The 16,360-nt window shown below is 35.4% G+C and overlaps 2 protein-coding genes and 2 pseudogenes across 5 annotated transcripts; 1 reads left to right on the top strand and 3 right to left on the bottom strand.

Annotated features, from left to right (window-relative positions):
- Window positions 1–1,617: 1,617 nt before the first annotated feature.
- Window positions 1,618–5,993, bottom strand: LOC107628746 (protein YLS7). 3 transcript variants are annotated; one of them, XM_016331338.3, is made up of 4 exons: window positions 5,598–5,993; window positions 4,527–5,417; window positions 3,540–3,814; window positions 1,618–2,673 (listed from the first exon to the last, which is right to left on the bottom strand). In XM_016331338.3, the coding sequence occupies exons 2-4, from the start codon at window positions 5,263–5,265 to the stop codon at window positions 1,864–1,866; spliced, it is 1,824 nt and encodes a 607-aa protein (XP_016186824.1). In that variant the 5' UTR covers window positions 5,266–5,417; window positions 5,598–5,993; the 3' UTR covers window positions 1,618–1,863. The 3 variants fall into 3 exon arrangements, with proteins under 3 accessions (XP_016186824.1, XP_088364959.1, XP_016186827.1); XM_088508833.1 differs by having other exon boundaries at window positions 4,527–5,337; window positions 5,598–5,992; XM_016331341.3 differs by having other exon boundaries at window positions 4,527–5,337; window positions 5,806–5,992.
- A 1,388-nt stretch (window positions 5,994–7,381) lies between these two features.
- LOC107628753 (protein EARLY-RESPONSIVE TO DEHYDRATION 7, chloroplastic) lies at window positions 7,382–9,040 on the bottom strand. The gene is made up of 3 exons (XM_021118027.2): window positions 8,445–9,040; window positions 7,925–8,070; window positions 7,382–7,729 (listed from the first exon to the last, which is right to left on the bottom strand). The coding sequence occupies exons 1-2, from the start codon at window positions 9,023–9,025 to the stop codon at window positions 7,977–7,979; spliced, it is 675 nt and encodes a 224-aa protein (XP_020973686.1). The 5' UTR covers window positions 9,026–9,040; the 3' UTR covers window positions 7,382–7,729; window positions 7,925–7,976.
- Window positions 9,041–10,537: 1,497 nt separating this feature from the next.
- LOC148569776 (putative amidase At4g34880 pseudogene) lies at window positions 10,538–11,474 on the top strand (annotated as a pseudogene).
- A 520-nt stretch (window positions 11,475–11,994) lies between these two features.
- On the bottom strand, window positions 11,995–15,910 carry LOC107632253 (disease resistance protein RUN1-like; annotated as a pseudogene). Its single transcript, XR_015907365.1, has 5 exons — window positions 15,376–15,910; window positions 14,084–15,182; window positions 13,748–14,005; window positions 12,816–13,583; window positions 11,995–12,717 (listed from the first exon to the last, which is right to left on the bottom strand). The product of XR_015907365.1 is annotated as a disease resistance protein RUN1-like (transcript).
- Between the last annotated feature and the right edge of the window lie 450 nt (window positions 15,911–16,360).

Genomic DNA, 16,360 nt, shown 5'->3' with positions numbered 1-16,360 from the left:
ACTGGCCAATCTAGCAAGACTATCAAGAGAAGGCTTTGAGAAATTGATGAGTGATTATAAACTTGATGCATTGGTAACACCTGGTTCAAGTGTTGCACCTGTGCTTGCTATTGGAGGGTTCCCAGGAATAAATGTGCCTGCAGGGTATGATAGTAAGGGTGTCCCATTTGGAATAAACTTTGGTGGTTTGAAAGGATCAGAATCAAAGCTAATTGAGATTGCATATGAATTTGAACAAGCAACTAAAGTCAGAAAGCCCCCTCCAGTTTAACTTGCAAGAGCAAGACAATTAACTGTTGAAGTTCTTCAATACTTTGTCATACATGTTGTCAATTGCCTCATGAACTATACTATTGTATAACTATAATGTCTTTTTGTGGTCTTATTTGAGCAAATTTACGTGTAATAATGAATCTTAGCTTGGCTAAAGTGAGAGTTGTTTGGTTATCTTTCTCAATACAATTATTCTTTAGCTTTTTTCTATTTTTAGCTAATTGGTAAAAAAGATATATCTTGAGATTCTCTGTAGACATAATACAACTAGATCTTTTACTTTAGCAACTTTCATATACTTTTTTTTTCCAGCTAGCTAACTCAAATTCTAAACAAAAACCAATAATTCTTTGTTACTTAGCCAACTAATGAGGTTCTCAACTATTATCTTTCGAGATTGCCCTTTGTACTTCTTTCTTACATATTAAGATTGCTGGATTTTATAGGCCTCTACAGGTCTTTACTCTTATATCATATTGGTTTAGGGTCATTTATAGGGCCAATGAATAAACACCAAAATCAGAAGTCACAAACACATTGTGCTAAAATAATACTTTTCATTTACAATAAGCAAGGAAACTAATAAACACTTTCCACTTTTTGCCAATACAACATTTTAATTTATTTCCTGAATATAAATATTGCGAGCTATTGGTCATCATGAATTTCCAAAAATTTGTGCTTCTGATTGTGTGAGCTGAAGAGTTGACGCTATACATCCTCTTTGGGTTTAAATGTTCCAAATCTCTTAAATACCCAACGGTACCCACAAGCCACAACTCTTCACTTCTGCTACTACTTCTGGATAACGAGTCAATGCAACCAATTCAATACCATCAAGATTAGATGCTCCTTCTTTTAAAACACTTACAAAATTATTAATGAAAACTTCCCTGGATAAAAACATTAGCAACATATGATTAATTCAGTTGTGATCCAATCTTTCTTAAGACGTATTGGAGCAATGGAACAAACGGCCTTATCTGGATTACGACGAAAACCACAACCAAATAGAATAGGAGGATATTCAGTTGGAGCATCACGTACAACAAATGCCACACAAGAAGCAATGCCAATCCAATTATTGTCATCCACAATGGGAGATGGATCCACCTTCATTGAATTACCTGTATTCTGTTTGTTGAACCACCTTGGAATTTCAGTTCCTGGAATAATAACTTTAATGGAGCATCTGGGGAAAGAGCATTGCATGTTCACCTGCCAACATACAAATTAGGTATGTATAACGGCATAAGTTCATACCATACAAAGACAACAGCAAAAAGGCAAAACAAAGGAGGACTAAAACTCACTACCAAAATTATCAGATAAAATAATGCGAACTGATGTTCAAAAAATATGATGTGGTATATTAAAAATCAAAACTTGGTAATGACATACGTAGCCATATCAGGTGTACTAATGGCTTTTGAGGGTTAAGGAATAAGCAAATAGCTTTATCATCCGAACCCATATACAAATAAATTAATTTCTCTACAATGTTAATATTTTCTTCTATGAAAAGATACAACTTAACTATTTTTGTCTCTCCCCAAGAAACTCTCATTTCCTACAGAGTCATTCAACTAATCACGATGCACTTGATCCTTCATATTCTCGCCTAATGATCTCCATCACGAGCTCATTCCAGGTATCCACAGGGCCTGGCATGCACCAATGCAAGCAATCCTGCGGTGGCGGCCTTCCATCCGGTCCACGCTTTGTGATCTTATTTGGATCAGTGCTCCTGTATGGACCAGGATGGCCATCATGCCTGTACTGAAAAACTTCAGTGATATCCATTAACTTCAACCTTGATGCATTTGTTGCATTCTGCACAGCACGGTTGAAACCATTAACCTGTTGTGCATGCATGACATTTGTGAATTCGTTTTCCACCAGTTCGCCCGGACCAAGAGGCTTCACCTTCCCCGTGCACGATCCACCCGTGTTCCAGGCACCACCCTCGTAGTGATCCGGCGAGTAAGAGCGCACAATTGTAAGCCCCTTGTAATTTGGATGCACAAGAATGGAAGTAAGAATCGTTTCAACAGATATACCGTATGCTTGAATACTATTAATCTTCATTTTGTTCCGATGAGACTTGGGCGGCGACCACAACTGCCCGCCCACAATCTCGTTGTTCAAAATGTACACAGACTTCTTGGCAAACCAATGACCGGAAGAAAGAACAACCACATCAAACATTGGGAGGAATTCCATCACCTTCTCATCCGGAGCATCAAGATGGAGCTTATCCACACCAGCCTCGGCATAATCAAATGGCTCAGGATAATGTTTGACAAGCCACGAAGACCACATCCGCGCAATCATTACAGATGTGGACCTGAAATAATATCGTTGCATGTTACGATTTCCCCGATTCTTCGGTACCTCTACCTGAAAGTATCATTTTATAAGTTAGCCTTCTCACTATGCGAAATGAATGCACATTATCATGCACCCTGCAAAAACAAGCACGCATATAATGTATGTATGCAAGTATAAAGTAAATTCTATGCAAAGAAACCATTGAATTTGATCATGAACATAGCATGGTGCAGGTGCAGCTGCAGCTCGAATGCCACACGAAGACAATTCTTGACCTAGCAGCCAGAATGATACTTAAAATTAAGCACCCGTAATATGTGATAGATAACTGACTTCCTCAGATAATCCAGATCAATTAATATCCGTAAACTATGTTCAAAGGCTGATAGTAACATCACATCAGCTCAGCAGTTATATGACGGAATTGGTTCAGATCATCAAAATCAAACCAGGAGTTTATTCTGTTCACTAATGGTTCTTGATCAAGATGACCACAGCACATGAAACTACTAGAGAGGATTTTCGGGGGACCACTACTCTCTTAATCTTTCCTCACTCCATTCCACGGCTGATTTTACCCCACTGTCTTCTCCCTCCTATTTATACTAAATCCTAACTAATCAAACTCCCCATCACAAGGCCAAGTTCATCATTCCTTAGGTTTCTTTAAAGGATTATTGAGGTTCTTCCTTGAAACAGAATTCCTTTTTCTATTCCATGTCTTTAATTTGCTGTCTTACGAAGTGGACAAACTACGGTTTGTTATGTGTTTCTCGGGCTCGGCCAACCATATATATCATAAATCTAATATACTAATATCAAAAGCAACCATGAAAAAATAGAATGACAAATTCGCAAAACATTGAATTTCCCTGTTATCTAGGAATCATTTAATTTTCCATTCAACGCAGATACACAAGTTAAAAAGAAATAACCTGCCAGAGAATACACAGCAATGATTCCATCTGGTTTCTTGCAACGGAATCTCCAATGAATGCCAAGGTCTTCCCTCTCATCAACTCCAAAAATTTCTTTGGATCAAATCTTGGGAGGTCACACTGAGATGGCTTCCAGCGCCAATTCTCATAATCCTTGTCAGGCCTCCCATTAGCCTGACAATTTTGCATCTGTGTAATTACTGGGCATGTATCATTTCTATATAATGGTCCCCATGGATCGTGTATCCAGCTTCCATGGTACAAATCGCACTCTACAGAATCCAATAAGAAAAACCAATTAAACATCACCAAAGATATACATAGTATTTTGAACCAAAATTATTTTGGAAAAAAAAGGTTATATGACAGTCACAGTTTTGGTAATAAGATACAAATACTAGTTTTATTATCCTATCTCAACCTAAAAGATATCTAATAATTTTCACAAATCTATTGATTAACTCATAATTTATATATAAACAAAGATCAAACTAAAAGAGCGCTTACTATGAAATCATACCAGCATCAAGTTATACAAGTAAAAGCAAGGAATGTAATTTCAAGCCTTCATTGTAGGAGTTATAGAAATATATAAATAGTAAGATTGCTACAGCCATCCTATTATACAGGGAAAAGAAAAAAAATGATTTTCTGGCTATACTATTTCAATCTCTTTCTCCCCACCGAAGCCTATACTCTATGATAGAAAAACTTTAATGTGTGAGGCTGTATGTAGTACATATGTTGAATACTAAATCTATATTCCCCTCATCAAGTTAAGTGGACACATAATAAACAAGTATTACACATAAATCACTTCATAAGCATGTTCCAAGTCATAATAATAAAATTAAACTAATAATGAAATTATTGCTCCAATGTGTTCCCAAAAGAGGCGAAGAAAAAAAAAACAATTTTATGTTGTAATTGATTATATAAATCAAGAGTAATACAATAAAAGAATATGATTATCACAACTGCAACCTGGATTAGCTGAACCAGCAGAAGATGCGCTATCTTGCTTCTCTATTGGCTCTGGAACTGCCTTTGATGTGGAATCACTAGATGACACGGATTCCTCATCAGATGCACTGGACTGACTGGTCAAATCCACAGAGGCCAGTTCCTCATTTTTAACAATACTTGTATCATTACCAGCCACTGGCAAAGTTGCCGTCGAAACCATATCAACCTGTGAATCGAATTTAGAAGGCAATCTACTATTGACTGCATCCTTACTTCCATCAAATGAAGTTGAAGATTCTTGCGAATCAGAACCCGCTCTATCAGTAGATTCTATTTCATTCACCTCCTTGTTAACCGGAGATTGCTCTGATGTCTGCTCACTCAACCCTGCTTGTGAGTTTGAGTTACTATCAGTTTGTTCTATACTGCTACCACTAGATTGATCAGATGAAACCGTGGGAGAATCTAGATCCAAAGGTTGTTTATTATCAACAAGATCTGAACTACTATTCAATTGAGCATCCTTAGAATTTTCATTTTTTGAAGGTACTGACACATCTATCTTTGCTGTATTATCTACACCATAAAAATGACTATGAACAGTGGATCCAATAGGGTATGATACAAGTCCCCAAGAAGCATAAATTAAGAAAACTGCAAGTACTCCTACTGAAACTGCAATCCACGAAATCGGCTTTCGATTCGAAGAAATTATGGAAGAGCCTTTAGATGTAGTACTCCAAGCCATGCCTTTCATCAAACACCTCCAAGCTCTATACTAAACACTGAAGCATGAAAGCTTTCAAGACAAAATACCTAAATTTTAATCCTGAAACACAATGTTCAAGTGATGGGAATCAGATTCAGGTAACTACTGCTTGATAATGAGATCAAACCTCATGTGCAGTCCTGCCATAACAACCAACACACAAATGGTAACAAATTCTGACTAAACATGCAACAAGATAAGATCATTTTCCCTTTTTTAAAAAAAGGGTCCAATTTTTCTCACAAAATTGGGATTTTCATAATAAAATTAAAAGGAAAAGAAAAAATAATTTTGATTAACGGTGAAGAAAGAGCAGGAACCTTTGTGATGGTGGAGAGATTCAATGTGATGGGAATTTGGAAGCAGGAAATTAATGCTGCAAAGAAACGCGCAATTTGGTAGAATTCTAAAGAATTGCGACCCTGTTTGATTTGATTAGGATGCGTGTGCGGTTGAGCTTGGAATGGAATGGAACGAAACCAGATTCGAAAAAAAGAGAAAAGATAAAAGAAAGTGACAGAGGCTCACCTCAAAGTTCAAAATCAAATCCATGATTCACAATCAAGCTTTGTCGCTTGTGTAAACTTAGTAATTTTCTTTTATTTTTCTTCTACCCTCTTCTTTTTCTTCTTTTTTTTTTTGGCCGACTAAATATATTTTTTGATTTGATTTTATCTTCTTTTTTTTTTTATTTGACACAATCAAAAGAAGAACAAGAAATAGTTGTTGACTAGTGCCAAACTGCCAATGATATAGCCATTGTCCTAATGTCCCGTATGCACTATGTTAACTTTGGAGAATCAATACTTTATCATCTACGGTTCAAAATTATTTTATAAAAAATGGTTGGAAATTCTGATTTGTTTTTTAATTATTTTTTTAACTTTAAAAAATATTGTATTTTTTATTTTTATATTTTTTGAAAATAATATATACATTTACTTTTTTACGTGTTAAAAAGATAATTAAAAACATGCATTAAAACTCTTAATTATTATTCTTATTTTATATAATACATATAAGAAGATTGCTTTTTTTTTTTTTTATATTAATAATAATTTACATAATCCCATAGCTTATAGCACCTACACATGCTACAGTCAATTATACTTTGGTTAGGTAAAATTTTGGGCAAATGACGCATTGGACAATTTCACTAAATATAAAGACGTTACAAAATTTTATCAAGAGAATTTTTTTATATAGTTCAAATTAGAGCCACTGACATACTATAGTAAAGGAAAAAGATAGATAGGTCATTGACTTTTTAATTTTTTGACAAATATATCTCTGACAAAATTTAAATATAAAAAAGTTCTTGATTTTAATAAACAGAAGACAATTTAGTTTTTCCGTCTATTTACCTTTCATACACCAAATGAAACTGGCTGACGTGGCTGAAACGGTGTCCAGGTGTCCGTTACGGTACCATGTTTAAAGGGGAATAAAGTTCGAAGGACAAATAGGTTCTTGAGAAATTTTTTTATTATACTTCTATTATGTTTCTATTATGAGAATTTAGTTTATAAAATTATGCTTGTATTTTGAAATCTAGTTAACTTGTTGTATTCTGTAATTTAAATTATTTGTATTGAAATTGCAGAAATTGAGCTTGTTCTGTTTCTACTTTTTTTGAGTTAATATTTAAAATCGTCCCTGAAAGATACCCCGATCTCCATTTTGGTCCTCAAAAGATAAAGTTAATCGAAATCGTCCCCGAAAGATACACGACTTGGTCACGTTAGTCCTTCCGTCAGTTGGATGATGACGTGTCACGTTAAGTGCCACGTGGCACATGATGACGTGGTGGGTGATGCCATGTGTCACGAGATGATTGGTTGACGTGTCGGATCAGTGACACGTGGCATGCCACGTGTCACTTGACATGTGAAAAAGTTATTTTTAATCAAAATAGTCCTTAAAAATTCATATGTAAATCATTTTCATCTCTAAAATTTTAAAAAATAATCAAATTAGTCCTTATATAATTTTTTTTAATTTTTTCCCCAAAGGCAATTTTTTTGTAACTAAATGTAAGTCGGTAGGAATCTGCATTCCACGAGTGAAATTAGTATGTATAGTTAAAAGCTCAAAATCACCCAACAGATAGTAAAAGTAGCTCAAATAGCTCAAAAGTCAGATTTAACTTTTCAAAATGGAATTACTTATTACAGTAGAAGCTTCAAGAGCTAAAAACATTGAAAAAGATGTACTGCAAATTTTAGTAATTCCATATGCACAATATCATAGCATAGTTCTTGATTAATATAGAAAGCAAAATCAGTATACTATGTACAGCAAAATCAGTATTATCCAAAATTTCATAAACCTAAGATGCACTCTGGTTCAATCAGATAAAATACACCACAAAACTATGATGCAACCCACGCGGGCCAATGCTTCCAATATACATTCCAGGTCTTTTCTTAACAGGATCCAAGCCTTCAAGTACCTATGAAAGTTACAACTATATTAAGCCTGTGCCACTTCTAAAGCATATTTGGTGAAGCAACCCACAATAAGTGACAAGAAATACAGGCACTCAATTTTCTTTTCAACACAATAGCACAAATCACTTCCAATATGCAGTTAACTAGTTTCATTAAATTGCATTATTAATCCAGATATGAACTAACTAAAAAAATACCTGAATTTGATCAGAACCATAAGCTTTTGAACTTTCACTCTTCTGAGAAGTTTCAGCTGCTGAGAGTGAAGACATAATACGCCCTTGGTGTGACACCATTTTGCACCAAACGGAAACTAGGCAACTTTCCCAGCTGTAAACTCACCCTATTAAAACCACAAAATCTCTCATCACTTAATGTTACAGTGTTAAAACGCAAAACGAACCAACCCCTCATGGTTTAAATATTCAGCAAAACAAAGCAGAAGAAAAGGGCATTTAGAAAGCGTTTGTTGGGTTGTTGGCACTAAAAATTCTTCCTTTTTTTCCCAACAAATTGGGGTACCAAGTTTATTGATATGCAAAAACATGTAAAGAAACAGAAAAAGGGGGTACCTGGGTTTGAAGAGTGAAGAGTGAGAGGTGGAAAGAGAGAAAGATGAAGAGAGAGTAGCAGAAGAATGGGGAAGTGGAACCCTATTGCCCCTTTGACGCAATCGTCAACCCATAGCTTAGCAGATCGGAACCGTTCTTATCTTACCCGCGGCTACGCTGATCTTCTTCGTCGGAATCGGAATTGGATTCGGAGCCCATGGGAGGTCGGAAGGAGAAAAAGTAGTGAGAGTCGTCGACCTTGACGGCAGTTTCGTCCTTGGCGAGGGGCCATTGGATCTTGTCGGCAACGCAGGCGTAAACGGCGACGGCGCTGTCACCCTGCCGGAGGCGGATGATGGAGAAGTCGCCGGAAGCGAGCTCGACGCTGTAGTGGGTGTCGACGAGGTTGAGGATGGCGCCGGGGATCCTGATGAGGACCTCCTCGGTAGCGGCCGGTGGAGCAGACGGCGAATGAACACTACCATCGCTGCTTCTGGTGTCATTTCGGGGAAATAGGGTTTGGACAAGGTCGCTGAGGTCATCAACGTCAAGGGAAGGGTAGAGAGAACTCTGCTGTTGATGATTAGGTTTTTGGAAGGACGAATTGGCTTCGAGGTTGGAATCGATTACTTCTGGGTAGTGAGAGTTTCTGGGTTTAGGTTTTTGGGAGAAAGAATCCATTGATGAACAATTGTTTGTGATCGAAATTCGGAAACTTACCCCCTTTTGAAGATAAAACGGCGACATTTCGACGCCAGTAGGCATTCTACCAAAACGACGTCGTTTTGGTTCTTTGCCACCTTGGCAGTTAACGGGTCACATAAGCGGACGTTTGCCATCTTAACTGCGGAGATAACGGAAGGACGAACGTGATCAAGTCAGGTATTTTTCGAGGAGGCTTTTGATTAATTTTGACTTTAGGGGACGAAAATGGAGATCGAGGTATCTTTCAGGGACGAAAATGACTATTAACTCTACTTTTTTTTCTTAAATTGCATTAGTTCAGTTTTAGTGTATTTGTGTATTATATTAGAATTTGTTAAATTGCATTAGTTCAGTTTTCATCATACCAGTGTCATTAGGTAGCATCAGTTCATTTATGCATCAAGTTAGCATTAGTTCATTCATGTATTAAGTTAGCATTAGTGCATTTGTGTATTATATTAGAACTAGTATTTTTATCCATAATAACATTACGAGAATAATTTTTTTTTAAATTATAGTTCACTTTGTTCTAACAGTATAAATTATGTATGACACAAAAGATTTATAAAATCAAACTACTTTTACAAAAAAGTCATAAATTGACAAAAGTTTTTGACTAAGAATACCAAGATATCTGCAGATAAAAAATTAAATAATAAGATTTTTAGTTATTATTTTTATAAGAAAAAGTCTAATTTTTTGTTAATAATTAATTTTAACATTCGTTATCTAAACTTTAAAATAATTTAATGTGTATATTTTTACATTTAAAATATTTTAATTGTAAAAAATATCTAAAATATATTTTAATTTGTCAAATTACTAATATAAAATATAATTATATATAGAGTAAAAATAGTAGAGAAAAATAAAAATAGAGAGAGGTAGATGAGAGAATTTAGGAAAGGAGTTTATTAATTTTGAAAAAAAAAATTCTCAAGGACCTATTTGTCCTTCGAACTTTATTTGTAAAATGACGTCAAGGATTTATTTGTCCTTCGAACTTTATTCTTCTTCCAGCGTGGCACCGTAACGGACACCTGGACACCGTTTCAGCCACGTCAGCCAGTTCCGTTCGGTGTATGAGAGACAAATAGATGGAAGAACTAAATTGTCCTCCGTTTGTTAAAGTCAGGGACTTTTTTGTATTTAAATTTTGTCAGGGATATATTTGTCAAAAAGTTAAAAAGTCAGGGACCTATCTGTCTTTTTTCCTCATAGTAATTCGAATCATACATACACTAACACATACTAATTCGAATTACCCTAATTCGAATTATACACACTAACACATACTAGTTTGAATTAGCATCATTCAAACTAGCCAGAATTTCGTGCCCATAGTAATTCGAAACAGGCTGTTTCGAATTACTCTTTGTTTTGGCTGCCGTTGGTAATTCGAATCCTACTCATTCGAATTACATGCACCTTCCCTATATAAAGAGTTCGAAGTAACCTCATTCGAACCACTATTCTAAATCCATGCCCCACCAAATTCCAGAAAAAATGACCTCCGTACGACTCCAACAAAGGCTTGAGCAGAATATTTAGCCGATGGGGGATAATCTGGACCGACTTTATCATTTGGATGGAATAGCCCATATAGCTGGTGTTATCAATGAAGAGGTTAGTGCGAACTTGTTCTTTTAAAATAGGAGCGAATCAGTTATTTTTTTTATATATATTTTTACCTTTGGTGTGATAGAATGGTAGTCATTATGTACCGTTGCTAAGTTAGATAGGATTGTCATACAAGTGGTTTTGTTAGTGGTTTGGATAGTGAATGATGTTAGTGGTTTTGTTAGTGCTTTAAATGTTTAATTTTCAAAATATTTCATTTTCTCAATCAGTACGCCTACCTAATGAAAATGTATATATAACATGAAAATTGAAGACATCAAGGAGCAGTTGTAGTAGATAATCTCCAGATAACCAATATCAATAGTATCTTAAATGTGACCAAAAGTGGTGAAGCAGTAGCACTTGCTTCTGAGTTCAAACTATCCTTCAATTCTTATCTCAAGAACTTGGTGGTTTCGCCGGTGAGATCCTTGGCAGATGTTATAGCCTTTAACCAAAAGAATGCAGCTCTGGTATGTATAATCAATTTTTTCCTTCACTAAAAAGCTTGATTAATTTTATGCAGAACTTTAAAGTTCAGAATGATTAACTCTTGTTTCAATAACTACTATTTAGAGAAAGATCAATGAGTTTGGTCAAGACATCTTCTTGTTAGCACCAAACAACAAATGGAATTGGCACAACAGAGAAGGCGGCACTGGCCAATCTAGCAAGACTATCAAGAGAAGGCTTTGAGAAATTGATGAGTGATTATAAACTTGACGCATTGGTAACACCTGATTCAAGTGTTGCATCTGTGCTTACTATTAGAGGATTCTCAGGAATAAATGTGCCTGCAGGGTATGATAATAAGGGTGTTTCATTTGGAATAAACTTTGGTGGTTTGAAAGGATCAATCAAAGCTAATTGAGATTGCATATGGATTTAAACAAGCAACTAAAAAGCCCCTCCAGTTTAACTTGCAAGAATAAGACAATTATCTGTTTTAATACTGTCATACATGTTGTCAATTGTCTCATGAACTATACTATTGTTTAACTATAATGTCTTTTTGTGTGTCCTATTTGAAAAAATTTATGTGTAATAATGAATCTTAACTTCTTGGTTAAAGTAACTATTGTCTGGTTATCTTTCTCAATATAACTATTTTTTAGCTTTTTTTCTATTTTTAGCTAATTGGTAAAAAAGATATATACCTTGGATTCTTTGTAGACATAATACAAATTGATCTTTCACTTTAGCAACTTTTGTATATTTTTTTTCCCAGCTAGCTAACTCAAATTCTAAACAAAAACTAATAATTCTTTGTTATTTAGTCCAAGTAATGAGGTTCTCAACCATTATCTTTTAAGATTGCCCTTTGTACTTCTTTCTTAAATATTAAGACTGCTGGAATTTATAGACTCTTATATCATATTGGCTTGGGATCATTTATGGGACCAATGAATAAACATGAAAAATAGAAGTAAAAGACGCATTGTGCTAAAATAATACTTTTCATTTACAATAAGCAAGGAAACAAATAAACACTTTCCACCTTTGCCAATACAACATTTTAATTCATTTCATGAATAAATATTGCCAGCTATTGGTCATCTTGAATTTTCAAAAACTTGTGCTTCTGATTGTGAGCTGAAGAGTTGGCGCTATACATCCTCTTTAGGTTTAAATGTTCCAAATCTTCCTTAAATACCCAACCGTACCCACAACTCTTCACTTCTACTACTTCTTCTAGATAACGAGTCAATGCAACCAATTCAATACCATCAAGATCAGATGCTCCTTCTTTTAAAACACTTACATAATTATTAATGAAAACATCCCTGGATAAAAACATTAACAACATATTATCTAATTCAGTTGTGATCCAATCTTTCTTAAGACGTATTGGAGCAATGGAACAAACGGCCTTATCTGGATTACGACGAAAACCACAACCAAATAGAATAGGAGGATATTCAGTTGGAGCACCATGTACAACAAATGCCACACAAGAAGCAATGCCAATCCAATTATTGTCATCCACAATGGGAGATGGATCCACCTTCATTGAATTAATTACCTGTATTCTGTTTGTTGAACCACCTTGGAATTTCAGTTCCTGGAATAATAACTTTAATTGAACATCTGGGGAAAGAGCATTGCATGTTCACCTGCCACCATACAAATTAGGTATGTATAACAGCATAAGTTCATACCATACAGAGACAACAGCAAAATGGCAAAACAAAGGAGGACTTGAGACTGGTACCTGAATCATTTTTATCATCCATGAAATAACTGTGACACCACAACTTTCTGTGTCACTCAAATTAGGGCAGTTGAACACAAATATTCCTCCATAGTAAAGTCTTCCATGGCTACCTCCTCCTATGGGCAAAAGGGTACTTGGCAACCACTTTAGTTGCTTACAGTACTGCAAGTTCAACTCCCTTAGCTTGGGAAGTTCCTTGATGCAATGAGGTAGTGTAACAAAATTGTTCCCCCCTATGTTTAAACGTTCTAAACAACATAACTGTCCAATTGCATCAGGAATTTCAACTAGATTACAGAAACTTATGTCAAGAGATACCAAAGCTGGGAAACGAGACAGAGAAGGCACCAACAAACCAATTGAATTGGAGCACCTTCTAGAAGACAAAAAATGGAGAGGCCTTGTAAGAGTTTTGCATATGGAGGATGTCATGTGCCTTTGTACACTTTGACCTGTATTCAACTGCTTGCTTTGCCTTGGTTGCTCTAACAACTGATCTTTAAGTAATTTCCAACAGCCAGATAGATTTAAATCATAAAGAGAATTAAGATCAAATATGTTGTTGGGAATACTAACAAGACTTCTGCAGTTTTCCAGATTCAAGTAACCCAGGTTTTTTAAACAGCCAATGGATGGATGAAGGCGAACAAGTTTAACACATCCTTTAAGATCTAGTCGCGAAAGATTTGGGGCCTGAGATAAATTTGGTATGTTTACAAGGCTTTTGGAATAACATAGTTCCAAATGTGTCAAATTATGTAGATCCTATAATGTCAAGAGAGTGAGATAGAAAGGTAAGAAGAATCTTAAGCCATAATACAAAGAAGGAAGACTACGTGTAATAATAGAAAAATGTTAAGGATTTGAGAACAATTTGAAGCTACTTTTGTTAAAATCAACATGAGTAAAGATGGTGGTATCTACCATACCTTTATTCCCTCCCAGAGTTCTTTGATGTTGCTGTGATGCAGGATTAATTTAACGAGTTTATTTGGCTGAAAGCTTGATGGCAAACATGTGAAAGGATATCCCAACTCATTAGAAAGAAAATTAAGGCATCCCCAAAAATTCACTTCTGTGAGTATGAGTAATTTAAGGCAGCTCATTTGTGATAAAGCTTCAACTGACAACTCTTCCCTAATTTCAAGAAATCTTGGTAGAACTATGGCTTCAAGATTTTCTGCTATCTGAAACATTAGAACTTTTAAAATAATTCAGTTTCCAAAAATTGCAGCCAACAACAATATTCTCAATAACTATTTTACCTTGTTTTCCCGCAAGACATTGCTTAGATCCTTTTGATTCCATAACCTGCTCCACTTTCTTGGCTCTTTGGGTGATTTTTCTCGAACAATACTTCTACCCAACTCTCTCAACAAATCATGCATAACTATGGCCGACCAGTCACAAGTTATAAGTGATTTATCAATGAGAATTCTTATACCAATATCAGGATGAAACCCTCGAATACATAAAATGTTCTTTACATAATATTCATTCTCGTTAGAAAAAAAACATGCAATATCAAGAAACATTTCCTTTTCCATATCCTCAAGTCCATCATAACTTATTCGTAACACATCCATAATATCTTTTGTTGGGTTTTCTCTCAATCTAACCAAAGCACTCCTCCACTCGGATATACTTCGGCCAAATAAAAAAGAACCCAATACTTTAATTGCTAATGGCAGTCCATTAGCATATGTTAATGCAGAATTTGTCAGGCTTTCATAACCTTCTATAACATGGTTACATTTGAAAGCTTTTCTACAAAACAATTGGAGAGCATTCTCATCATTTAAGAGTTGAACTTTGTAAACATCATCCACTCCATGCTCTCTCAATATATGTTCATCTCTAGAAATTATGATTATTCTGCTCCCTCTACTTAGCCATTCCCGTTTTAAAGCCAACTTCTCCAACTGAATCCCCTGATCAACATTATCCAGAACTATGAGAACCTTTCTATGGCATAAATTATTTTGAATCAAATTAGTTGCTGCCGAAAGATTGCATATTAGAAATTCTTCTTCCACGAAAGCTTGACAAAGAAGTTGCTTTTTCACACCAAGTGGACCACAATCTGCATAAGTTTTGCTTACATCATCCATAAAGCATGAAATGTCGTATTGATGAGAGATCTTTTCATATAAAATGGTGGTAAGAGTTGACTTTCCTATGCCACCCATTCCACAAATGCCTAAAACTCGAACATCATCATGCGAGTCCAAAACTAGAAGCTTTTCTAGTTCTTCTAAATGGGAGTACACCCCAACTACATCATTAGATAGACTTGATGATGGTTTGGGACTCAATATGTTTGTTACCGCTTTGACAATTTTTTCAATCTCAGCAGATTGTGACCTACAAAGATCCAAGGGAGAAGAAAAAAAAAGAGAGAAAAAACAAAATCTTCACGACAGCACAAGAAAACGACAATAGATGAGACACCAACCATAATTGTTTAATAAAAGCTTTGAAATGTGTTAATTAATGTTAGATTGGTGATCAAATTATTTCAAAAGAATAAACAGAAAACATAAAATTGGTTACTCACTTATCCTTCTTCACATCCCAGCCAGAGAGATTGGCTACTTGTGTTAGAGCTCCCCTCCATCTTGCCACTTGCTCCATCATCTCTGCATCATCTTTGAATCTCTCTTCATGTTTCATAAATGCTTTTTCAAATTTCCCACTTTGCCTTCTCACCTCAGTTGGACTCACATCATAGAAAACTGGCAGAACAGTGTGTCCTGGGATTTGAATGCAATCAGCTATGTTTGCGAGTTCTTGCAAGCACCATGTAGAGGAAGCATAGTTGATAGAGAAGACCACAATCAGAACCTGTGATCCTTCAATAGCTTGCACAAGCCCTGCTGATATAGGTCCTCCTTTCTCGATTTTTGTATCATCCTTGAAGGCAAGTACGCCGTGTCTGTGGAGAGCAGCAAAAAGATGATCGGTGAAGTTGAAGCGAGTCTCGCCTCTGAAACTCACAAACACATCATATTTCCAATTCTTCCTATGAGACAAGGTGCTCTGGATTCTCACGCATTCCATTGTACAGGGAATATACTGTGTGAACTATTGAACTGTGAATATGAATGCAATAAGGATTACTTCTATGGAAATGAGATGCTATATATATATATATATATATATATATATATATATATATATAGAGAGAGAGAGAGAGAGAGAGAGAGAGAGAGAGAGAAGTCAACGGGCTTGTTTTAGTTGAAAATTCTTGTATTGATTATTGAGTAGTTTACTCTGAGTAAAAGAAAACACTTTGAAGTGGGAGATACATTTTAGTTTTTACTAGAAACGCGTTAACCTTTATTAGCTTCAAATTTGACGCGCATTCCTTTTATAACTCTCTGTGATGGATGGCTAAGATCTGTAAGGATCCATAATCAATGGAATAGTTCGGATAATTGTTCATTGTTGTATGATGGTTTAGGGTTATGATTTCTTGAATTGAAGCAACCAATGAGAATGCAGATTTGGTTTGTATAATCAAATGTTTCCTTCATTGACAA

The sequence above is a fragment of the Arachis ipaensis genome, chromosome B3 (genome assembly GCF_059453495.1).
Source record: "Arachis ipaensis isolate K30076 ecotype BB chromosome B3, ASM5945349v1, whole genome shotgun sequence".
NCBI classification, from domain to species: domain Eukaryota; kingdom Viridiplantae; phylum Streptophyta; class Magnoliopsida; order Fabales; family Fabaceae; genus Arachis; species Arachis ipaensis.
The sequence above is the reverse complement of the archived record's forward strand: the minus strand, read 5'-3'. Positions and strand labels throughout refer to the sequence as shown.